Source organism: Myripristis murdjan, chromosome 10, assembly GCF_902150065.1.
Source record: "Myripristis murdjan chromosome 10, fMyrMur1.1, whole genome shotgun sequence".
Lineage (NCBI taxonomy): Eukaryota > Metazoa > Chordata > Actinopteri > Holocentriformes > Holocentridae > Myripristis > Myripristis murdjan.
In genome coordinates this window covers 19330257-19355894 of record NC_043989.1, presented here as the reverse complement: position 1 = coordinate 19355894, position 25638 = coordinate 19330257, and the positions used below count along the sequence as shown (strand labels likewise).

General features: G+C 39.8%; 3 protein-coding genes and 1 long non-coding RNA gene across 4 annotated transcripts; 3 read left to right on the top strand and 1 right to left on the bottom strand.

Moving 5' to 3' along the window:
• Positions 1–77: 77 nt before the first annotated feature.
• Positions 78–2165, top strand: glod5 (glyoxalase domain containing 5). The gene is made up of 4 exons (XM_030062067.1): positions 78–296; positions 732–887; positions 1104–1259; positions 1414–2165. The coding sequence occupies exons 1-4, from the start codon at positions 240–242 to the stop codon at positions 1528–1530; spliced, it is 486 nt and encodes a 161-aa protein (XP_029917927.1). The 5' UTR covers positions 78–239; the 3' UTR covers positions 1531–2165.
• Positions 2166–8508: 6343 nt separating this feature from the next.
• Positions 8509–12504, bottom strand: irg1l (immunoresponsive gene 1, like). Its single transcript, XM_030062216.1, has 6 exons — positions 12453–12504; positions 11783–11837; positions 11297–11484; positions 10755–10847; positions 10100–10302; positions 8509–9436 (listed from the first exon to the last, which is right to left on the bottom strand). The coding sequence occupies exons 1-6, from the start codon at positions 12468–12470 to the stop codon at positions 8509–8511; spliced, it is 1485 nt and encodes a 494-aa protein (XP_029918076.1). The 5' UTR covers positions 12471–12504.
• Positions 12505–16373: 3869 nt separating this feature from the next.
• On the top strand, positions 16374–16863 carry LOC115366096 (uncharacterized). The gene is made up of 3 exons (XR_003928807.1): positions 16374–16441; positions 16521–16625; positions 16753–16863. It is a non-coding gene; the product is annotated as an uncharacterized LOC115366096 (long non-coding RNA).
• A 112-nt stretch (positions 16864–16975) lies between these two features.
• LOC115366800 (putative threonylcarbamoyl-AMP synthase) lies at positions 16976–18586 on the top strand. The gene is made up of 5 exons (XM_030062437.1): positions 16976–17147; positions 17334–17496; positions 17595–17760; positions 18106–18200; positions 18293–18586. Exons 2-5 carry the CDS (start codon positions 17430–17432, stop codon positions 18376–18378), a joined length of 414 nt encoding a protein of 137 aa, XP_029918297.1. The 5' UTR covers positions 16976–17147; positions 17334–17429; the 3' UTR covers positions 18379–18586.
• Positions 18587–25638: the final 7052 nt, after the last annotated feature.

The following is a 25638-nucleotide window of genomic DNA, read 5'->3' as shown; positions in this document are numbered from 1 at the left end:
GCTTGATGCTTCACGACCGTAAAAATCCATGCATACGGGTAAAACAGCTGTGGCATCTTCATAAGTCAGCAGACTAGTTTGCCTAGTCTTGGTTGGTCTGCAGACGGCGGTGGAAACAGACAGCAAGGGGCCGAGGGAACCTGTCTATTTACTGTCTTTTTTTACAGATCACAGAGCAAACGAAAGAGAAGGAAGTAGGGCTGAATTATTACATTATACGTCCGTCACAACCTACCAGGATGGCGCTTCGGACATTTGGAAGTCGTCTGGTTTACTTTCACCAGACCTGTGTCAAGGTAACGCTAATTCTCATTTTCCGTAAAGAACCGCTCACTATAGGCTTTCTGTCTATGGCTCACTCTAAATTCAAATAGGAGTGAAACGGCAGCCCAAATGGCGCTGAACTTCATAACCTGTGTTGCGGGGAATAATAACATTAATGTATAACGCCAGCTGTCCAAGAGGTTGTACGTGCCGAAGACATTGGCTCTACTCATTAAACCCATTTTGTTAGGCTGCACATGAATAAGGTTTAATGTTAGGAACACCGTACAGTAATTACCCGAGAGAGACTCACCCTGGACGTGCAATACCAAAATTCACCACACAGTGACGCTGTTTAAAATAGATTGTTATGTTGCAGTGTAATTAATGCACCGTAAATCTGGCATTCATTTTGTGGGCATAGCAGTTTTTATATATGCTTCACCACTGGTCTTACTCCCTTGTAGACCCTGTCCAGCCAGACACAGGCATTGTGCAAATTCAAAAGCACCTGCCCAGTTGAGTTGAGCCACCTGGATCACCTGGTCCTGACTGTGAAAAGTGTGCCCAACACCATCAACTTTTACTCCTCAGTGCTTGGCATGAAGGTCATAACTTTCAAGGTATGTTACATTTATAATTACATGTAAGGGATTTCAGGTGTGTATTTGCATGAGAAGAAGGGTAGTCTTCATTACCGGTGGCATACACTGCAGTTTAAGAGAATGTCCACTAGATGGCAGGCTTTGATTAACAATTCAGCAGCTAGTAATCCTGTTAACCCAGCCACTTCTACGGGACTTTCAGCTTTCTAACATCCACATCTCTGCCTTACTAAGGGGGACCGTAAGGCTCTGGGGTTTGGGCAACAGAAGATTAACCTCCACCAGGTGGGCCGGGAGTTTGAGCCCAAAGCCAAGCATCCCACTTCAGGTTCCGCAGACCTGTGTCTCATCACCAAGACCCCACTGGACACAGTTGCTGCACACCTGAAGGTATTTCACCCCCTGCATTCAGAACGTTTTGTAATACTGTCTCTCATATATGTATATATATATATATATATATATATATATATGGGATTAGCATAGGTGCCACTGAAATGTTCAGATCAGTCAAGAAGTTACTCTAATCTCTGCTCCTCTGCAGGACTGTGGGATAGAGATAGAGGAGGGTCCAGTGGAGAGGACTGGAGCTGTGGGGGTCATCACCTCTCTGTACTTCCGGGACCCAGATGACAATCTCATTGAAGTGTCAAGCTATTAACAGTTGACATCAGAGGGATATCTTTAGCCCTCTATATAGTGGTAAATTTTTAACTCCTCTGGAGATGATTTAGTCTTAGCAACATACCAGTGACTAATTTTGTCCAGGGGGCCCCTTTGCACAATTTTGAAATGACCGCAATTAGTTTCAGCAACACTTGTTTTAGATTGAGGTGGATAACATCAGCTGGCCATGCAAAGACCGTACTACTGTGTAATTCTGCTGACCGGGGTGGCTATTTTAATAATGTGTGTGAAGGAAAGAGTGTTTTCTATAGAAATACTCCTAATTCTTCATTTGACGTGAAACATTTTCCAGACCAGAAGTTCATGTGTTAATGGAGCTTACATAGGCATGCTATTAATGAATATTTTCACGGTGTGAGAGAGCAGTTATATGTAATGTTTCTTAATCTGTTGAAAATCAGAAATTGTTCTCCCTAATGGGCCTACTAATCCTTCAAATGAAAATGTCTTGTTTTTTTTTTTTGTTTTTTTTTTTTGTTTTTTTTATAATTCTAGCATTTTGTGACATTTTGAATAGCTCTTTAGATTTTGTTAGCCTATGCTATGGGCTCAGAATATCTTGTTAGCATTTTGCTTGTGTCCTGTCAAAATCAACATCCAAAGATTTTATGCAGTTGAATAAATATTTTGATTTATTTAAATATCCTGCTCTTCTTTTGATGTTTTTCCACATGGCAGTTCTCATATGAACTGCTAATAGAGAAAATTTTCAATTACCTCTTACCTTTTCCATCATAAAAGATTTAGTGAGGAAATCGAACCCAGGAGATACTGTGAGTGGCCAAGACAAAAATAATAATTTGTATGACAAGCACAGTAAATCAAAGCTTTTATTCATGTATTTTTTTTCCTTTGGTTACACTGAGGCAATAACATTATGATTACTATAGTGACAGAGCACAAGGCCAACAAGACTTCATGTGTTCAAATGTGCAAAAGTTGAAGTAGACTGTAGAGCCTGCATCTACTGTGTGTTCATTCAAAACTGAATATCTGTTGAATGTACCTCATGTATATATATGGTGGGTTAGTTTGCATGTGACAACACTGTCACTGTGTCCAGTGCTACAAGAAAAAGGAAATGTGGGGTGCTTTGAAATTGGTAGAGATTGTTATATGTTGTTTGCAGAAAATGTCAGGGAAATCAAATTAGGAATACTAATTATACACAAGATTAAATGGCTCCCACCTTCAGACTAGCACCTATTGTGAACATAATGAAACTCATATGACTTGATTTTTCAATGCCTTAAAATAATACACAGTTCCTTGATGTCTAGAGTGGGTGGAGGTAGGGGTAACTGCTTCATTGTTGTCATCAGGTGGGTGCCCCCCTTCATTGGTGTTTTGATGATGAGCCCATGACACCTCCAGAGGGCTCATCGATGACACCTGGCGTCCCAGATGTAGCCCCCTCTGCTTTTACCCCTGCTACTCTATGGTATTCATCCTGCAGTCAACCTTGCTTCTGCAAGATTGACCATTAGATCAGGTCTGGCCTGATCTAATGGTCTGGCCTGATCTGGTGGAAAGGAGAGCTTCCGGTCCAGGTCAACCTGCATTTTCCAGTCCCGGGCTGTGGCCAATAGGTCTGATTCCCTTTTTGCAGATGCTTTTTTTTTTTAGGCCAGATGTTGGTAGAGGTATGGCATTGGTGGTACTTGGTTGTGTCTCCAGGTATAGCGGCCTTGGGACAGACTTGTTTTGCATTCAGTGAAGAAGTGCCCTGGTGTCACTGGAGTTTGGCAGAGAGGGCAGAATGGATCTTCTCCCAACCACCTCTAATGCTGAAACTTATTCTTCCTCCTGCCATCTCCAGACCAGATTTGTGAGGGTCACTGGCACCTGGAAGAGCTCAAAGGCTGTCCAGAGGAGAGTATGTGGGACAGAGCCAAAGGAATTTGCTAGGTCTAGGAACAAGACGTGCAGGTCTTTTCCTTCCCTTTGGTCAGCTTGAATCTAATGTCATATCATGCTTGTGAGTTCTAAGCAGCCAGAAAAGCCTGGTATACCAGATACCAGGAGGTGACGTTAGCTCTGGGAACAGAAGATGAGTTTAACTGGAATGGATATCAGACATATTTCAGTGCCTCCCTGCTAGGTGTGTCATGATACCAGAAATTCAGTAGTTGATAATAATACCAGTGAATTTCCACGATTGTTTTGATACCATGGTAAGAAAAAAAGAAAAGAAAAAAATCCCATTTACTTCGACATACACTCCTTTATTAAAATCTATTGAACATTCAAATATTTAAACCTTCAAGTTTTTAAAACAAACAATAAGTCAACTGTGCTTAAATAACTTTTTAGATTGCACAGAATTTCAATTGCATGTCAACAGAGACATGAGGAAAAAAATGGAAATAATAAATCCACGTATACAAAATTAGAAAAAGAAACAACTATATAACAGGAAACTTTGATGGCACCGTTTGCATACTTTATTTTGTGAATTTATTATTATCCACTGAGCATCTGCCTCGAATGCAAAATCCTTCCATACACGACTCTTGCTATGTTTCTTCTGGACAAACCAAGGCAGAGCTGATGGTCCAGCTGCACCTGGAGGAGGCTTATTTCACGTGTCTTTGTCTCTTCTTTGGCGCACTCTTGAACAATCATAAATCGTATGTATACTGCCCCCGTTCCAGAAGAATATGTTAAGACCCGCTTAAAGCTAAATCTATATAAATACTAAATGTAAAGAAATACATCCGGGACTCACAGTGCCATAGAAATATGGGTACCATTGTATTTTTGGACTACTGGCATCAACTTCGTACTGAAGTATTTGTTCTTTTAATATCACTACTCCCTGCCTACACTAACCCAAACAGAAAACCTCTCATTGCAAGAAATCACCAAAGCACTCTATCTCATGCTGAACAGTAAATCATCTGGAAGGGGTGGTTAGCCAGCAGACTTTTACCAGCAGTTTGACCTCTCCTTTCACCACTGTTCTTCAAAGGAATATGTGAAATACACCATAATGCCAGTATACTTCACCATATTCACCATATTCACGTCACATTCATCCCAAAATCAAATAAACAACCTGCACAATATTCTAGCTACCATCCCATATCATTAATTAACATCTATATAACAACTGTAAGAAAAGCCTTTTCAATCAGGCTAAAATCTGTAATATTTTCATTAGTACAGATGGACAGATGAGACTAGTTTCAGTAAGTGGCGACATTCCTTAGAAAACACATGAAAGCTATTTAATTTTATCAGTTTCCACAAAAATAACACTACCCTAAAAAATACACCATTCGTAATAGCAATCACCCATGCTAAATATTATTTCAGCTACCAAGGTGTACTCAACAGGGATGCTCACTATACCTAATATTGTTTGTAGTTTTCACAGTGAACCCCTTGCTGCTTCCATTAGACAGCATGACAGCATTTCAGGTATTCGTTTAAAGTCACAGCACCACAAAATCATTTTATATGCTGATGACATTGTGGAGAAAATTTTTGATTATATAACCGGTGTGCTCAAATGATCATATATCTGCCATATAATCATGATGTTTGCCCAATTTTAATTTTTAGCCATGCATGTACTCTACCATGCTTTACTTTAGTCTAATATTGCCTAGGGAGATGCTGTCAACTGCTGTGTGTAGCAAGCAAAGGTAGTGCCATGAAGTGCCTTCTCAACATGAAACCGAGCTAGCTAAGGGTAAAAGAATTTATGATTAACTTGGTGAAAAATAATTGACGAAGTGATCTCGGCTAGCTGGATATTTACAGAGCAGGAGGAGACCAAACAAGAGCGAGGCAAATAAGTACTGTATAATGGAGCCTTTAATCTATAGTTCAGTGCGCTTGCAAGGTTAATATTTTTATTTTTAATTTCGATGACATCGAGGGGTAGGCATGGAAGGGCGCAAGGCCGTGATTTTGTCTAGAGCGCCAACACAGGTAAAGCCGGCACTGCTCAACCGTGTCCTCCCGTAAGATGAGATTTTAAAAAAATATCCAAAGATGGAAAGAATTATTTCCATCCCTACCTGGCCAAATATTAACAGTCTAAATGTATTTTGGGAACAAGTGGCAAAGCAACAATTTTAATGTTTATGCAAGTCTGTTTTCATATTCATTACTTCTACTGAATGCTTCCACAATAGAGGGACTTTTCTGCCCTAGAAACAGACCTGTGGTGTGATGGCATCACACGAAGTTATTGGCTTTACTTGTTTTGAAGTGATAATATAACAATAGGCACATCGACAGCAGGTGCTGGGTCAAATATAGAACATCATGGAAAGTAGATAGAGCCTGCACACCTTCTTGTCTTAAGACTTCTTTATTTAACAAATAAAGAAGTCTTAAGATGAGAAGGTGTGTGGACTCTATTTACTTTCCATTTACTTGTTTTGAAACCTAAGTTTGAAAGGTGTTATTGAGTACAGATTAGGGTATTGAGGGAATATAAACAGATTGGTAAAACCAATGATGTCATCATTCTTTTTCCTGTACCTTAGAGCCGGGATCACCCATCTAATGCAATATGCTCATTGTTGTACACAAATGTGTCTAAGCTAAATAAGACCAAAATAGCACAGAGTCCTTTGAGATTTCAGGGTGTGTTGTGCTGCTATGTTGTGGGTGGAAAAACCATAGATATTGTACACCTGTAGGCTGTAGCTATTTAGGGTGAATTGTTTTCTTTCTTTGTAGTCAGCTGAATGTGTCCCACCACAGAGGCCTCCTGGTCATGTTACACATGAATACAGAAATGTGAGTCAAGTCTTTTCATTGTATAATGCTGTGTTTTACGGAGTTTTAGTTTTCTACAGATTTGCATGCAGAGATTTAGTTCCATTCCTCTACATAAAAAACAGCATAAAAAACAGGTAAATCACAGCCATGATCGTGGGATGACAGAAGTTGCGCCGTGTCAGGTCACTTAGTTTCCCCAACATTTGTGAAATCCCCTTAACTCATTAATCTTTATGAAACGGGCACAGTGCAAGACACATCTCTGTTGATTCAACTGTGCCAACACTAGCCAGCCACTCCAGACAGGGCCAAACCTCATATGTAAATGTGCTGGTTTCCTCTTGTGTGATGCAGAGCTAATCTGGGAAGACATTTGGAACTGTGCCCTCATGCTTTCTGGACAGGTCCCTATTTCCTTGAGTCCAGATTTATAGTCACATAGTAACTTCAGAGACATTTCCCCTTAGACAATAAGGACAGAGGAATGGCATGAGGAAAGACCTCTCATTTTTCCAACTTTTGTTGCCCTTACAAGGGCAACAAGGACGGAGTATTGGTGGTGGCTGGTGGTGCAGGTACCAACCTGGTACCTGCACCACCACCACTGATAACCTGGCACTCACTGTGAGCACAGCATATCAGGAGAGTACTCTGCAGTGTCAACCTCAGGATGGCTGCTAGCCCCGATGGCATTCCAGGGAGAGTACTCTGGGACCAGCTGGTGGCTGGTGGATTTACCAACATCTTCAACCTCTCTCTGTCAACATGCATTGTCCATAAATGCTTCAAATCTGCTACCACTGTGCCTGTCCCAGAGAAAAGATGTAACAGCAGCCTTAATGACTACAGACCTGAGGCTCTTACTTAAACTGTGATAGAGTGCTTTGAGAGGCTGGTCCTGAAACACATCAAATCCTCACGTCCACCCTTCCTGGAGCAAGGACTTTGTAACAGATCACCTATAGGCTATTAGAATGGGGTCTTTTCACTTCTGAATTCTGACTCTCAGGACTAGAGTCACACAGGGATGTGTGCTTAGTCCTAGTTTCTACACCCTATACATCTACAACTGCAAACCAACCCACAGCGCAAACCAAATCATTAAGTTTGTGAACAACACAACTGTTGTGGGACTGATCCAAAACAATGAGTCTGCCTACAGAGATGAAGTCCAAAAACTGTTTGGTGCACCACTGCACCTGGTACTAAAAGAACTGATAATCTTCAGGAAGAGCAGAGAGGAATTTGCTCTTCTGCACACCAACGGAGAGATAGTGAAGAGATCTAATGACTTTAAGTTCCTAGGCAATTACATTTCCCAGGACCTCACATAGAACTGATTTTTGTTTGCTCTCCAAACTTTCATGCGTGACGCAAACACCTAGTCCTAGATTTTAGCTTTTGCATGCATCATCAATGACTGTGGACCTTGATGACCCAAGGTCCACAGTCCATCCATCCCTTAGATACATGTGATCAAGATAATACTGAATACACAAGGGTTTGTGCTATCTACAAGAAGCTGAATCATTGATTCATTCGAGAAATTTATAAAAGATATACATGTGAGATAATCTGACTCTAAATGATGACACAGTATCACCTTCTCATATTGTTTTCCACTAGGCCTATTTGAAAGGCAAAATAGCTCAGAGTGTAGTTTTCAGTAATTTTATTTGACAAAGAAAATACAGAGATAAAAGGATATACTTCCCTTGTAAAATACACAAATGAAAAAGAGAAACTACAAGTCATAAATTCTCACATTTATATGTACATGCATCTAGAAATTACATACATTTTCCTGATCCATTTATAAGCCCAATCTTACAGCATTTTAGTACTTTTTGTGAACACAGCATATACTATATATCTTTGAGATTTCAAATCATTCATTATAGAATAAGCTATGCTTACATTTTTATAACTCACAGTATTGACTTATTAGAAATTCTACACACAAAAAATTCAAACAGTAGTACAGTAAAGTGATTCAACACAGCATAACATAAGTGAATATGTACAATGAAAATTGACGCTTTTTGTTATTTTAGAACTAGTTTAAGTTAATTATTGTAATACCAAACATCAGCTCAAATCTCTGATCCAAGAAAAATGTACAAAATAACTTTAATTTTCTATGTAATTTTCCTTTTATGTGCAACGATAATATTTTTGTTGTTGTATATCTGTGGGTTGTATATCTGTGAGTTCACTGTAGCTGGGAGAGAAGAGGTGTACAGTCTTCAAGTTCATCCAGTCCCTCTACCGCTTCAATCAGGCCTTCAACATTTTCTGGGGGCAGCACCACTCCTGCATTGTTGCGGAACTTCTTCCTCAGGCTCTCATTGGTCAGTGGGTTGCGCCAGTGACCGTAAAAGGTATCGCAGCGGCCCTTTAGAACATCTCCTCCAACAAGCGTCACCTCGACTTCGCCGTACATGCGATCGAAGTTGGCTGGGTTGTCATGGGGATGCTCAACACTAACCCGACTCAACAGACTGAGCAGCTCAGGGCGTCTCAAGGCAGCAGGGGAGAAAGACTCTACTGTCACCTCCCCATCTAACAAAGCGGTGCAAGCATTGAACTGAAAAGAATGGCGCGCCTGGTGCTCAGACTCAGGGAATGGTCTGTTGATGTACTTGGAGTGGGGGACTCTGAGCATGATGTCCTGAATCTGAGCAGGGGAGACTGTGTTTGATTCAATCCCAACAATGAACTTATGAACAGCAGCTGCTGCATCTGCAACCCAGTGCATCCCAAGATGGGCAGGGAAGCGCTTGAAGCCCATGTCCTGCTCCTCTAGCAGGAAGGTATGGGTTTCACCATTGGGTGATGTCAAAGGTTGCGGCATGTAGTCTTCATAAAAAGCACTGAAGCCGGCCACCCCTGTCACAGCATCGAGGACCAGAGGACTCGCCTCCAGACCTCGAGAGGCCAACTGAGCAGCCTCCAGCCCTAGCCGAGAAGCATTGCCTATGTGGAGAGGTTTGGACTGGGTGGCAGCATTAGCCATTGGGGCTCCAGATAGAGAAGCAGCAATGGCTAAGGCATGACTACACTGGGAGGCATTCAAAGACAGTAAGCAGGCACAGGCTGCTGCACTTCCCATGGTGCCTACCACACTGGGAGGGTGGAACCTGGTGATGAGAAAGACAGAAACAGAGACAGGGACAGAGAGACTTTGGTCAGATATTTTGGTACAATTTGCTCTTGTAACTGGGAGCACCTGCCATCATTATGCTGTTACAACAGAGTTGCTGTGAGTAGCGGTGTATGCTGTATTCACAACTCTTCTGTGACAAAACTCTCCGTATGCAGAGACAGTCTATTTCAGGAGTGCTCAAGGAAATAACAGATTTTAGTCATCTTAGTATTTGCCCAGAAAGCAAATAAAGTAGTGGGTCATTTGACTTTGTGTAAACACCTGCCAAATGGTGCCCTCAGCAATGTTCCTCTCCACATGGCTAATTGTGCTAACACTGCTACACACAGAGCCTCAGCTATCCCCAAGAGAACACAATAACAAGCCTCTCACACCTCACTGACACCAGTAACAGACTTCACATTGCACTACACAGGCCTCCTTTTAAATTGCATCAGAGAGAACACTGGAGTCATATATGGACTCCTTAAAGACCAGTGGGGCTACTTTTTCACGCTAATATTTATGTCAATGAAATGTGCACTGAAGGTAATGAATCTTAATTCCACCATATGAAGGGTAAGCACACTCAAAGCGTTTCACATATAGCTACCTAACGTATGTCCCTCCAATGCCATGCATGCTTTGTGGCACTCACTTCTTGGGGATGTTGCGGGCCTCATTAGAGAACCTCATCAGTCGGCCTTGGATCTCAATGCCAACATTGAAAGCCAGCAGGAAGTCCAGGCCACTGGGCTTGTTACCAGGCATCCTTTCGCTGAGAGCTAACAGAGCAGGAAGGACGGCACCTGAGGGATGAGTGGCGGGGTGCCATGTATCATCAAAGTCCATAGAGTGAGCCTGCCAGAGAGACAAATTTATTTTAAACAGTAGAATGATATTCAATTGTAGCATCAATGATACTGAAAACAGAAAATGATTGAATTTTGCAGGTTGATATGGGTAAACATATCATCTTCTCCCTCACAATAACATGTGGCCAGTGTATTTTGAAAATCTGAGATGTATACTGCCTTCTCAGCCAGTATCTTTTACTAATAACTATGCTTTTGATTCTTTTATGTGGTTATCAGCATCAAGGCCTACTGTAAGGTGGATTTGGAGAGCTAAGTTCAGGATTTGCATCAACCCCTGAACCTAACTAACCAGCTGGTTTGCTAGGCTGGCAGAGTATAAAAAAAAGCTGTGGTTTAGCTATGGGGAGTGGTTTGGATTGTGGATTAGTACCAAATTGTCTGGTGCATAGGGGAAGTCTGTGACACATCTATTCCACCTATTCTATTTCTACTCACTGCCACTCCATTGACAAAGGCTGCAAGTGTCGGGGAGAGCTTGGTGCCCCGGCGTCCGTACACAGAGCTGATGTCATCAGGGGCATACATGTGCTGAGGGGAAAAGGAGGAGACGATGATCAGCCACAGGGACATTTTACATAGAAAATTCCAGTGTGTAAAATCAGACAGTCTGTCAACACACACACAAAGTCACTTTCATTCGGAGAGGACTGGGTATATCATTCCTCAGCTGGTGAAACGTGATGAAGTGTGTTTGTGAGTCATAGTTGAAAGAAAGCCAGAAAAAAGTCATCCGACAGACAGAAATGTCTATGTCTAAGTTTATGACTAATCCAGTGTTTTTTTTTTTTTTTATTTTATTTTATTTTTTTTTTCTCTTATCTGTCAACATACAGTGTTTGCACCAATTCAGGGGTAAAGTTTTTGTAAGGTCAGGCATTTGCATTCACCGGTCCGACTGCCTCATATCAGTTTAGATTAGCATCAGACAAGATGAAAAAGTTATTTGTTCTCTTCTTCTTTCCCTGTCTCTGTCTCACCTGGCAGTGCTGCAGAGCCAGCTCAAACACGTCAGTGGTGCTGCCAAGCAGGCCGACCCCTATGCTGTCCAGCACCATCCTTTTACTGCGGTGGAGCACCACAGAGGACAAGTGCTGGGGTTTCACCCCACTGATAAACTGCCCAAAGCTGGCTGTGACTGTGTCCTCAGGGGCTGGGCGCTCCAAGACTGTAAGAGACAGGAGTGAAGGAAGGCAGTGAGAAAGAAGAAGGAAAGAGGACAGGAGAAAGTATTGGGCATGAAAGGAATAGAATGAGGGGACAGGAATGTACAATTGAATAAAAAGGGAAAGCAGTGAAATTTTGAGTGTTCAGTTCTGTTCAGTTATTCATGTCTAAAAGTACGTGGAGTATAAGAAAATGAACATTAGCTCTTTTAGCATAATTTTAGCTGTTTTCTTTTATTCCATACAATATTCTATGTATCAGAGGTCTTATGATGGCAGGAAGACAGGATGGGAGCTTACCTTCCACTGCAGACTTATGCATTCCTCTGATTGCACACAGTGGTCTAATGGTTTTCTGTGGGACACATAGTATATTGAATATATTTGCTGACACTCTAAATACAAAAGGGAAATTTAATCAATTTTATTATTTATTATTCTTTATACTTTCTATGACAGTATGAATCTGGCAGAGAGGGAGATGAGAGACAGTTAATACATGAAGTGACTTTCTGTCTTACAGACACACATCTTATTAAATCAACCTTTTGGTGTGTGTGACATTACGAGGATGAATATTGCTCTGTGTGCCCCTTGTGAAAGAAGCATTGTACAGGTGAAACAGGTGTGGTATGGTCAGCATTAAACCAGAGCTCTATGAAATTCGCCCCTAGCATCTAATGAGAAACTAATGTGACAAAAACACCTACAGAGTACATATTCTGTGATCTTATAATTTTGCATTGGATCTTTCATTGGAGTAAATTGGTACTCCTGGCTCTAAAGATGCAGTGTGCGGTTAGAGCTGCTAAGTATGTCACTTGTCAACATTGAGTCAAGCAGCAGAAAAACCCCTAAAACCAGTCCAGAGTGTGTGAGTCAAACAATTACAGCCCACAACTCACTAAACTCTCAAGCCTGTGATACACATGCCTATTAACTTAACAACAACAATATTCAGTAAGTTTACCTGCAGCTTGGAGATCATGGCTTCACTGTGGTGTTTTTGCAGACGAGTTGCTTTAAACTTCTCTCTTCTTTCCTCTTTTCTGTCCAGAGGTGGCAAAGGATGCTGTAGCTCCTGAAGAAAGAGGCTGCCTTCCTTATATAGCCCAGGACTTGAAATGATATGGATACTGACCCAGGAGGAACAAGGAAGGACAGGTGTATTCATCATAAGACACTGCCCAATTAATAGGAGGGATTTCCATAAGATTGTCATCATCATCATCATCGTCATCATCATCATCATCATCGTCAGGCGAGGAGGAGGAGGAATGCAGTGATGCAATTTCACATGTAACTGGATATTTTCGGGAAATTTACACTGAACTCCTCCTACACCTGGGGGAGGCATATTTATGGAAGCTTTAAAACCCTACTTCACGAACAACTCTTCATTTCTTTGAGCGTCACCACCAGGTAATCTTTACTCCCTTTTTGCCTCACAACTGACTATCAGAATACCTGACAATCACAAAATATTTTTGCATGTACGTTTCACAAAGCTGTATCACTAGTTGATATGATTTTTTTTTTTTTTTTTTCCAAATGTCAGCATGATATGTGAATAAAACTTTACATTATACCTGCTGCTCCAGGCAAAATTATTGCTACTATTATAAACAGTTATTTGCCATATTAACATGAATACATTGCATAACAGTTTAGGGATATTGAAAAGTTACCTGTGTGTGTGCGCTGTGCTCCTGTTTTGTCTGATATCATTCTAGTCACTGAATAACTTAAGCCGTAGCCTGCTGCTTCCTTGTCACTTCCAGCAGGAAAGCTGAAAGCAGCCACCTGTGTGTATGTGTTTCTTGTCACTGTTACACAATATATCATAACAGCACACACACCAGTGAATGGGCAGGGCCAAACAGTTTGTTTTTAATGCTTAAGAAATGAAAAAGAAACTAAGAGAGTGAGAATTTCCACTTCCCAGACTTGAATGAAATAGTGTAGCCTTTTTATGTCTGGCTCAATTATTACAGTTCAATTATTATATTGTGGTGGAATTTATTGTGGAAGTTGTGATTTACCTGTATGTTTCTCTGCTACTAATTTTTGATCCCAATTGTCTGTTTGTACAAATAATTAAAAAATCTTTCCAGGATGGCTGTTGGAGTATTCTCAGTCACGAAAACAGACCATGTTGCTATTTCCTACCATAAACACTACTTATCATCAATGCCAGTGATCTCACTGTGCAAATAACTTGGTTGATAACATGGTTGTAATGCTTTTGTAATTTTGTAACATACAGGCATATGGGGGTATGTCCTTTTGACAAGAAAAATATAGTATTTAATTAGCCAGAATCAAGAATAATGCTCTAATGCTCTAAGTTGATCATATGTGTTATAATTATAATTCATTAAATTCATTACTTAATTAAATTATTAAGTGTCAGTAGATGATATACACATTGGATGTTTGCATTTGATTTCCAAATCTGTTCTCTCTACCATTTATTTCATTAGCTGCTGTTTGATCTGAAACTACGATTTGACATCACTATGGCAACATCAGATGGTTTTCCAGCCAGTTTCTATGGTGAGCCCGGAGTGCTTGGCATGTTAGCCAACGGGATCAGTGCGTTTCTCGTACTCCTGCAGAACTTCAATACAGCACACACTGGCATTGCACCAGAAGGGACAGAGAACATCCTTGCAGGTAAAACTAATAACAAATTAGGTATTTTCATTACCATTCATTAGGTTTTAGGGATTTTTTAAACCATGAACAGACAACTATCAACCAAGAATGCTGTTATCCTTGACAGCTGCAGTTCTGAATAGAGTGATTCCTGAATGAGTCTGCTCACTCATCACTAAGAGAAGAAAATAGCTGAATTATTAAATAAATAAATACAAATAACAAAAATACAAATAAATAAAAATAAAAACATGAATGAATAATTAAATTCATTCTAAGGTCAGAAAACAGTTTAATAAACAATTTAAATAAGTCAGTTAAAAGACTAGTATACTGTTTTTTTTTTGTTTTTTTGTTTTTTTTTTTGTAACATATGGTGTCATTTATTCAAGAAAGACAGTAAAGACCAGAGTGTGCTGTCTGAAATAGGATATAGCTGTCACAGACCACAACATCGTTGAGACTTTAAATTGCTTTGTACTCAATAAATGTGAATAAAAGAATAATTTATGATTCCAAAAAACAAAAATGTAACATTTAAACTCAAATCCAATTTTCAAAATTTATATTTTGGCTATAATCTTGTTGAAAAACTTAACCCACCAATACTTTTCTCAGGTATTCACCTCATCCTGATTGGTGGCATATGCCAACTGGTAGCTGGCATGCTCTCCTTCCGGAAATATGATCATCTGAGTGGCACTGCCTTTATTGGCTATGCTGCACTCTGGGGCAGTTATGGTGCCACCCGAATCTATTACGGTGCAGTGACTGAAACTCCTACTACAGCATTTTTAACTCATGAGATGAACATGTCAACTAACCTGATGGGCAACATGTCTCTGAATGGCACCTCTGAGATCCCCGCTTGGCTTTCAAGCCTGTCAATTAAAGAATCAGCCATCTCTGGTCTGGTCCCCTATATCCTTCTGTCTTTTGTCCTAGCCTTCTGCTCTGCCACAGTCAACTACATCATGCCTTTTGTTTTTGGAGCCATTACAGCCACATTAGTGTTTGAAGCAGCAGGTCTTGTGGCCAACTCATGGGCTCTTGTGGTTTCTGGAGTCCTGGAGCTTCTTATCCTTATTTTTGCCATCTATGGCTCGGCTGCACTGCTTATGAAAGGCCTGACCCAACGTCTATCCCTCAAGGGCTTTGGGACACCCCTCTTCAATGTCCTCCTGCTAGGGACCACCAATACAGCAAGCACCCAGAACCTTGGCCAGGAGAAGAAGAAGAACACAAAATATGCAGAGCCAATGGCCTTGGGTTTCTTCTGTGACACTGTTGCCTCCTTCATCTTCGCTTTCTACGCCTTTGGGTACATGAAGTCGTTTGCGTTAGGGGTTGCATGGGTCTCAATCAACTCCTTTGCCCAGCTGTTCTCCAGCTACTATGCCCACCTGCGCCAAGATTGCTACCACACCACTAAGTTTGGTCTACATGCGGCATATTGGCTGATCAAGGCTTGGGATGAGTTTGTGTCATCTGCCCTGATTGTTCAGGAGAGTAAAGTGGCCTCCGGGAGGGAAGCAATGGTTGGTGACTGGTTCTTTGTGGTGGCAGCGATAGTGCTCTGTGTGGGAAGCCTGAACACAGACACCCTGGAACTGATCCACAGTATACTCTTCCTCCTGCTCACAGTCTCCACCATCTCCCAGATCCCCCTCCAGGGATACTACATCTTCTTTGGTGTGGCTTCTTCCCTGTTCACTGCAGTGTCCCTTTATGGCACCTTCTGCCGTCTCATCAACACCATAGCAGAGAAGTCCCTGATCCCAGTAGGTCCCCAGCCGCTCTCCACCAGCCAACTTCAGAAGGCTCTGAGTTTCTGCAGGTCCAAAAGGAGAGACCAAGGGGTACTGATTCATGCTGAAGAGACTGCAGATGCCCTGTTCTACCTTTCCAATGGAGTGGCGGCTCTCTCAGCTCTCCACACTAGAGTGTCCAGCACAAACTCCTTCTACCTCCATTTGACTGTCCCCTGGGTCCTCATCTCTGGAGGCATCATCCAGGCCTATGTCAGCCGGCTGCAAGTCACAGGAAATGGGCGCTTTGGATCAGTAATCCCATCCTTCTATGTAGCAGTATGGGCAACCTGGACCTGGTATAGGTTTGCAGGTATGTCAAGTCAAAATTATAAATGAAGTAACATTTGTTGACTTGTTTATATGGAATTCTAATATGTGACAAATCATTCTATTCCAGGTAACCTACTCCAGTTTACCACAGAAGCAGCCTATGGCTTTGCAGCAGGAGCCATTGCTTTCCTGGTCATTAATTCTTTCCTCATGTTGATTGGTAAGGTTACAAGAATATTTTTTAATAGACAAGCAAAATAGTTTGTTTATGACTAATAGTCCTTTTTTCTTTCTGTCAGCTGCATATCGGAACCTCGTTTTGCTATTTCTCACTGCAATCATGGAGGTTTTACTGGTCTGTTTCCTGCTGTCTACCCTGCAGCGACTGCCATACCAACTTGAAAGTAAGGATGGATGACCCCAAACACCCAAATAATTTCCATGAAAATAGGTTTTTAAGTCTAAAATAAGCTTTAATCCCAATATGTAAATGTGTAATAAGTTATTTAAACATTCTGATTTTCTTCACAGTGGCCATGCTTGCAGTCTTTTCAATGATCTGCATGTACGGAGCACTGGCATCATTGGTTAACTGCATGTTCTCACAGACACTGCTACCTATGGGTCCAGCCTTATTAAAGGTGACTTATTGAGAGACACACATTCTGTTATCTTCTGTTATCTTCTGTGTTCTTTCTTTAAAAACACTATCCTTTTATCTGTGGCCTTTTTAGGAAACAAAGAAGGAGGAGACAACTCAAGAACTTCCTTGTCCTGTGGCTGAATCCCGGTTCACCAGTGGTCTCTTGCGGATTGCTGGCCTGCTGGAGGAAGGTGGGGTATGTGGTATTCCCACCGATACAGTGTATGCCCTGGCTGCCTCCTGCAAGAACCCTCAGGCTATAGAGAAGATCTACAACATTAAAGTAAGATAATAATATAATAATAATATAATAATTGTCTAGTTTGTGTCATTTTGTGCTGGAATGTGGAAGATATAAACAACAGCTATTACACTATTAAGCCTTGATTAGTAAATAAGTTAAACTTCAGTCCCCTCCTTTTTGTGCTTCATGTCAAGCTAATAAAGCTGTTACTGTGGCCTTTTCCAGGACAGACCAGCAGAGAAGCCCATCTGTATTTGTATCTCCAGTGTGGAGCAACTGGTGGCAGCCAAACCTCCCTTCAGCCCTCTGCTCTGGGAGTTCATGAGGAACGTGTACCCAGGAGGCATCAGCTGCATTGTCAGCAAAGGAGACTGGCTCCTCAGACTGGGTAAAGACGGCATGGCTGCTGTGATCAAACACATATGCAAAAAATACCTAAATGACAGTTACCAGCATTCTCTTCACTTTTTAATTTAATGTGTTTAGGCGTGGGACCAGCTTATGACCGTGTTGGTACCAGAGACAGCATCATGATCCGTGTCCCTGACCACACTGTGACCGGGCACTTGTGTCACATGACTGGACCCCTTGCCATTACTTCAGCCAATCCCAGCGGAGAGCCTGACAGCACCCACCACAGCATGGTCATCAGGTAAGCGTCTCCTCACAGAACACTACTGTACGCAAGTCCTCAAGCATGTCTGCTGTTATTCAGCTGATCCACAATTACACCGTGTCACGTTTCAGTTTGGAGGGAGTCATAAAGTTTGATGCTAAGATAATTTCAAAGGAGTGATACATTCCTGAGGCTTGTGCTTGGGCAGAATGATCTGACCTCTGATATGGGATTTAATATCGCTTTTTCCAGCACACTAAATTAAGTGTGCCAACTTTATCAGCGTGACAAATGTGTGGTTTGTCAGTTCATTACAGTCTTCTGGTAATCATGGATGATGCACATTCAGTTATCTCATCTGCCATCTTTTTTGTGCTGCAGTCGACTAGGACACAAGATTCAGGGGGTTCTGTGTGACGGCGACTCCAATGAAGTGGTGGCCTCCACCGTGGTCAACTGCCTGAAGATCAATGAAGGTACGATGTGGACTCTTGCCCAATAAACTGTCTTTGTTCCTTTGTTTTTGACATGCACCATCTCATTCAAAACTATGTTGCTGTTTCCACAGGGATCATCAACATTGTGAGGGAAGGCTGTGTTCCTGCAGTAAAAGTCCGACAAATATTTGACAGAGTGAAGAGCTCTATGCTGTAATTATCATGTAGTCGCTTTTGTCCACCTCAGTAAATCTCTTCACTTCTGTCTGGATTTCTTACAGTTTCTTGTCCTTAAGTGCATGCTATCTATATACACATTTAACCACTCAGGGAGATTATATGAAGAATATCAGTGTAAATATGTTAAGTAGACTCCATATTACTGAATGATACTAGCTCAAATCACCAATCACCACCTCACTAAAACTTAACTAATGTTGCAGCTGTCATATGGTTAGACCTATCCTTAACAAGTGAATCAACCCATTTACAATGACTAGAAAAGAAAAAAATATGCAAAAGCAAACAATCTAAGGTTGTAAAATAACACAAGAAACTAGGGAAGATGAAATTCTATTTCTAACAATGAATAGATATGCATGTTTCAAGGATATCATGAAAAAAAATTCTCTCCGCAGCAGCAGCACCCATCGATCCTAACCTTTCTGACAATGATAAATTATCAAATATCAAAATAGAAATTCAGTTTGTACTCTACCTGTGCATAGTGTTCTTTGCAAATAAAAATTTTTTTTTTTCTGTAATGTAGTATAACTTATGTGCCTTAAAAGAAAAAGATAGATACAGATACACACACATATATATGTGTACATATCTATATCTACATCTATCTATCTATCTATCTATTGGTCATGTCTAATGTCTAATGAAGTTACTTACAAGTTCTGATGAAGGGTCATGTTGCCAATGTGATACATTGCTATACTGAAAATGTACAATGTTGTTTGCAACAATTTTACAAAATAGAAATTCAGTTTATACTCTACCTGTGCAGTGTTCTTTGCACAATGTTTTCTTCTGTAATGTAGTATAACTTATGTGCCTTAAAAGAAATATATATATATATATATATATATATATATATATATATATATATATATATATCATGATAAAGTCTAATGAAGTAAGTTACAGGTTCTGATGAAGGGTCATGTTGCCATGATACATTGCTATACTGAAAATGTACAATGTTGTTTGCAATAATTTTACAATAAAATTTTACCATTTGCATGTAATTTGTGTATATTTGTTTTCATTTTGTTGCATTTCTGATAAATGCCAGTGAATAATTCTGGCAGCAGTCTCCTTCATAAAAGAAAAAGAAAAAAAAAAAAGTCAGACCACAACAGAACTGATAAGAGCCAGGGAGTTTAATTTTCTACAATAATGAATATACACATAAATGAGCAAGCACTTTTTTACATGTACATCCCTTGAGTCAGAACAGTTGAAAATTATGTGATAGTGGTAGAATTTAGATAGCTTTAATGGAAATTTCCAAGCATTTCCAAGCATCAATCAAGCACACAGCAGCCTCCTGCGTGTTGTGTCCTTCACTCTGTCCCATGTGTCCTGTCCTGTATCACTTGTTCCTGTCCTGACGTTGTTTAAAAGTGCACCAGCCAGGACACAAGATGATGAGTCACCAATTGACAATTAAATAACTATTTGATATGCCCATCTTAACTTCTGCCAAATGTAAGTAAACTGACTAATTCAGTTTTGATTAGCTCATTATTCTAAGTATAGATCCTATTAAATATAATGAAAGGTGAAGATATAGCTGAGGAATTCAGACTGTCACATCACATTTTGTTCTGTCTCACCAAATAATTTTGAAAACATCAGCTTTCAGCAAGTGCTACATATACTGTTATATTTGGTATCTTGGAAAAATGTTTAAAAGCTACATACAAAAATATAGCTTAGCAAAATAATGACCACCAATTGATAAAGAGCACACATCACATCAGAAAAACAGAAATGAACAGGACACAAGGACACTGGAGAGGACAGGACATGACAAAACAATCCCTCAGTTGTACAAGACCCATACAAGAACCCATTACACAGGCCAAAATGCTAAATTACACATGAAGCACTGCTCAGGACAGCACAAAAAAAAAAAAAGATGTAATCCCTTCTGTCATTTTGAACAAAGGCAAGATACTAATTGCAGAGAATTTTTATTTCAAAAATTGAAATATATAAATTGAAATATATAAATATTCATGAATGTATGTGGCATCATGTGTTGGGCAGTCCGCGATTATAAATTGGTTAAAAAGTTCAAGTAAAGTGCTACCATGATGGAATTAGTCATCACACAGGATTAGATTTTCTCTTTGTCTCAGGTGTGTTGTGTCACACTCTTGCTCTCACTGTTTGGATCGTGTAAAAGGAAACAGGAAAATACTGGAGGAGTGCGGGAATTCTAACCTCTATAAGCCTGTTCATGTTCTGGCATTTCCAGAGGATCTATGTACACAGGGTGTGATAGTGGTTTCAGCTTTACCTCAGGGACATCATTCCGCCGTCTTTGAGTAACTTATCTCTACTGGAATTTCTTTACAACTATTATAAGCCCACCACTCAATTTTAAAGACAAAGACAACACCTTAGAAAGCTCGAAAAGCCAGAAATAAGAACTCTAACATTGCCTGGGGGAGCTGTGTATATCTCAGTGATATCTTGTGTTCTCAATAATATGCCAGTCATGACAAATTCAATGAGATATTGTCCCATTTGAACACATGTGTAGTGATAATCAAACCATAATCATTCTGATGGGAGGGAATATTATTTTCCTGGTTCCTCTTCTTATCCTCATGTAAAGTTATATACATTTAAAATTTTCTGTATTCAAATTATTAAATGGCTGAAGATGGCAGTTGAGCAGAGGTTAAAGGATCAGTTTGTGCAGAAATGGCGTTATGAACTACAGAGCATGTCCTCATGTGATTTATATTGTGAATTTAAAGAAGTTTTTAAGTTTGAAAAATACTTACTCTGTGAAAATAAGAAGTATAGTCAGGCCATTTGTAATCTCCGAACTTCTAATAATAGACTTCCTAAAATAACAGGTAGATACAAGGGTCTGGAAAGGAATGAAAGGTTTTGTAACCTGTGTAATGACGGCCACCTGGGAGATGAATATCATGTCTTGTTTGAATGTAAAAATTTAATTTTGTCTGAGACCAGAAATAAGTACTTGCCTAAATATTTTTTAAATCGCCCATCTATGTTTAAATGTATAGCTTTATTGAAGACTGATAATTTACAAACAATATGTAAATTGGGTGCTTTTTTGAATAAGGTTTTGCCACTCTTTAAATGATCGAGTGCAGGCTTGTTTTTTCTTTTAACTTCGACCTGTGATGACTCATTATGGCTGTTCATCATTTGTTTTGTGTTGTTTGTACTCCATACCACAATTGTAGTGAAGAGTTAATAAATATGACTATGACTATGACTATGACAGATATTTCTTTTGTGATACCTTATGTGCTTGCTGTAATAAGATCACTGAACATGCTGAGGAAGACAAACAAATAAGTTCCCTGTGAACACGTGCAGCCTCCTACAATATTTATTCAACACAGGTGACTGTGACTCGAGTCACCTGTACAAAGTGCTTCAGGTGAACAAATTAAAGGCAGGGAAGTGTTAAAAGTGAAAGAGAAGATGTAGTCCAAACTTGATGGGCCCCATTTTTGGTGACTATAAATGTCATGTCTTATCTAAAATGAACATTTTTAGTAGTTTTATACATAAAGCTCTTTCATTTTTTACATTTGATAATTCACCCCACTTTGATCGTAAGGAATATAACTGATGAATTATATCTTTTTTTCACTGAAAATTCAAAGCTAAATGTGGTCTATCAAGGATAAAATATCCATTAGCACATTATATTGTTGGTGACTGAAATGAAACCAATATTTATGGAGCATTTTAAGTTTTGATTGAGGTATCAATGCATGTGATGAAACATTTCCTCGGAACATCTCATTCAATATTTCACACACCAATGACTTCCTTATTTTTATGATCAGCACTGGAAAGGCTGATCAAGGCTATGTCACAATAAGATGTTGTCAGTATTTTCTTGTGTAAAGTGTTTCGTGAGAAAACAGTGATAAGAAGCCATTTCCACTATGTAAACAATTACCAGGAAAGGGAGGAATGGGAAGGGAGAAAGGGAGAAATCTGTTCTTGTAACCCTATTCCTATTCCTGGAGCAATGTAATGTCAGTGAGGTAAATCATTAACAATTTTTTCTCTTTCATATTGCCAACCTTATAATAGCTTTGTAAAATGATGTAATGAAAAAGTCGTGCATGATTGTGCTATTATGTTGAATGAATTCAAATGTTTTACTGCTTGAATTCCTATGCTAACATGTGCTTCTCATCAAGTTGTGTGCTGCGCCAAAAGTTCAGATGTTAAATATGGCAAAACATTAGCCCTCAGATGATATTTCAAGGTATGTCTCAAAAACATACAAACAACAAATAACAAAAAAATATTCTTAATGAAGCTGTGGAAGCTTTCAACTTCTGAGGGTCTTTGTTGGCTTGAACCCTGGAAGTGCTGCTTGCAGCTATATTTTCCTCTGTTTTTCACTGTATTTTAGCCTATTGTTAAAAACTTTTGGTTTGAGTCTTTATTCCTGCAGCCTCATTTGTCTTTTTCACAGATAACTGATTGCAAAACACTATATGACATTTTTTTTGTATTAACATGTACGCTTGCTTGTAAATGTGAATCTGTGGGCTCACAGCAGAAATCTGTACACACTAATGTAAAAAATGGGTCCCATACAAGGTTGGGTGTGATCAGTCAACATTACAAGATCAAATCAGAGAGAAAATTCAGAATCGGGTCACTTTCAGCTGCTGTGTGAACTCATTTTTTACACAGCGGTTTTTTTTTTGTTTGTTTGTTTGTTTTTCTCAGATTAGGTCTTTTTGCAATTGATAAATAATGATGCTCTGAAAGTGGCTGGTGTGGCCACTGATGGTGTGGCTGGAATGAAAACGGGCTACATCCTTACCCTCCATGGAACAAGTCTGAGACATGAGTTCTAGAGAAATAAAGTACACACCTGTGGGATAAAATCCATGCTAATTGTTATGAAATCAATTGTTCCAGGAAGTCTTGGAAGTCTGTAAACAAATACTCTTTGTCTTTGTTTTGTCAGATGTCAAACACGGTATTGTTGATATGAAATACAGGTTTGTTTTATGAGGTGACTTATTTTAGGTGCACAACAGCTTTCTCAAAACACATGTGACTTTCTCACAACCATGGCCTAAGGCAGGTCAATCTAAGTCATTTGCATTCATACAGGTTGCCAACTGAAGTAAAGAAATGCATCCAAAAAAAAAAAAATACAATTAACCATGCACTTTTCATTACAATACAATTATGCTTGAAAGGCGTACATATACACTGAACAATAAAGATGATGTGCTGTTTCTTTGGATACATGTTAAATATACACCCAATCACGGGAAAAGAAGGTTGCTAAAATATAGGAAAGCATAAGTTTTGTTTATCTTCTCTGTAGGAGTAGGCTTATATCATTTTTTACTTAAGGATTCTGCAGAGTTATGACGATGCCACAAAAATAGAAACGAAGAAAAGAGTACAAAAATAAATGTGCTTCTAATATCCTAAATGTTTTACTATTTATTTGAAATTTTGTGTTTTTGATGATGATGAATGGCACTTGATTGTGGATTCTGATGTCCAGTGACAGTATGGTGGTTTGAAATGCCAGTTGGTGCAAGTTGCAATAAAGGAGATGTCCAACTTCATAAACGACAGCAAAGTCTGGCCACAGTGGAAAACAATCTGTTTTAAAATCAGGAGCTCTTAAAGTTTATTGGGATAAAATTAAGTTTTATTTTCTGTTGCATCACAAAGAAAGATATATCACACATTACATCAAGACTTTCGTGATTCATGCACCTGGAGCTGACTGTCATTAAGCTGCAGACCCCTGTTTGATGTGATTTTGCCCCATGTACTCAGATAGATCTAAAATATTGTGGACAACTGTCTCTGCCTGGCCAAACCCCACTCAGCTTTTTTTTCTGCCGGATCTGATCTTTTTGCAATCATTAAATAATGCTGCTCTGAAAGTGGCTCAAATCAGAACTAAAAATTCCTGATTCAGGCCATTTTTTACTGGCTGTCTGAATGTGAGGAGCAGATACTCTGGTCTTCAGTCCCACCACTATGTGGATTCAACTCCCCAGGAGAGGAAACAACAACATCATTGTAATACTTTGCTAGTCTGAAGTTGTTCTTAAATCCTGTGTTGGACTAAATTTGATATAGTGGTGGAATATCGAGGTCTCAATATGTTAAATATTCCTGACGGCACTTGATTTGGATAGCAAACGGCTTATACTGAACTGTCTGGCAACAAAAAGTAAATATTCCAAAAAGGGTGACTTTTTTTAAATTTGCTGCATTTCTATCGGCTATATAAGACCAACCCTGAGCCCATTTTACAGCCTAATCTTAACAATGATTGCATTGTCCAATCAGGTCATTTTTTGATGTCACATAAAATACCAGGAAACTTTTTGACATGGCATAACGCAAGAGACAGACATCAGGAACCTCAAATGTGAATGATGTAGGTCAGTGTGTCAAACCAGTGCCATTGTGAGCCATGAGGCTGCAGGTTTTCATGCTAAGCAAAACTAAAATCAGGAAACTTCACTGAGTAGTTCCTCCTTTCTGCTCAAAGGTGAAGTAATCAGTCACATCGTATGATTTTTGGCTGGAATGGAAACCTGCCGCCTCCTGCCACTCCTTTTCTTGCAAGCTTTTGGTTTGATTCTGGTTCCTGCAGCCTTGTTTGTCTGTTTCACAGATAACAGATTACACAACACCTGCAAAAGCACGTGCACACAGTCGTGCCTCCATCACTTCAGAGGACATTACATTGAATTGCATTCATTTCCTGGAGACTTATCCTTACCTTAACCCTAAGCAGTACTTGCCTAACCCTAACCCTAACATTAACCTAACCAAAAGTTAGCTTACCTTTAAATAAAGTCTTCACCCTAAAATGAATGATTTTCACCAAGGGGACTTGCTTTTTGTCTCCATGCGGGAGGCAAGTCACCACAACTTGATTGTGTAATTGTGGATTTAGGTCCCCTAAATACTGTTACAGTTTTTTTCATTCGCTTTTTCCAGTATAATGAAACTGGGATCCACTTTGTCGTCATCTTCACCTCCAAACCACAGCAGAAGTTTTCTTTTGCAAACGTGTTCATACCTTTTCATTGGATTCACACATTTTCAGGCTCTCTTGCGCAACACTTCTCACATGTGTCATTTACATGGCCCTGACTCCATTGACTTCACTGTGGTAGTCAAAAGCAAAACATCTGCTCACAGCTGATAGAAATGACCTGCATCACTGTGAAAT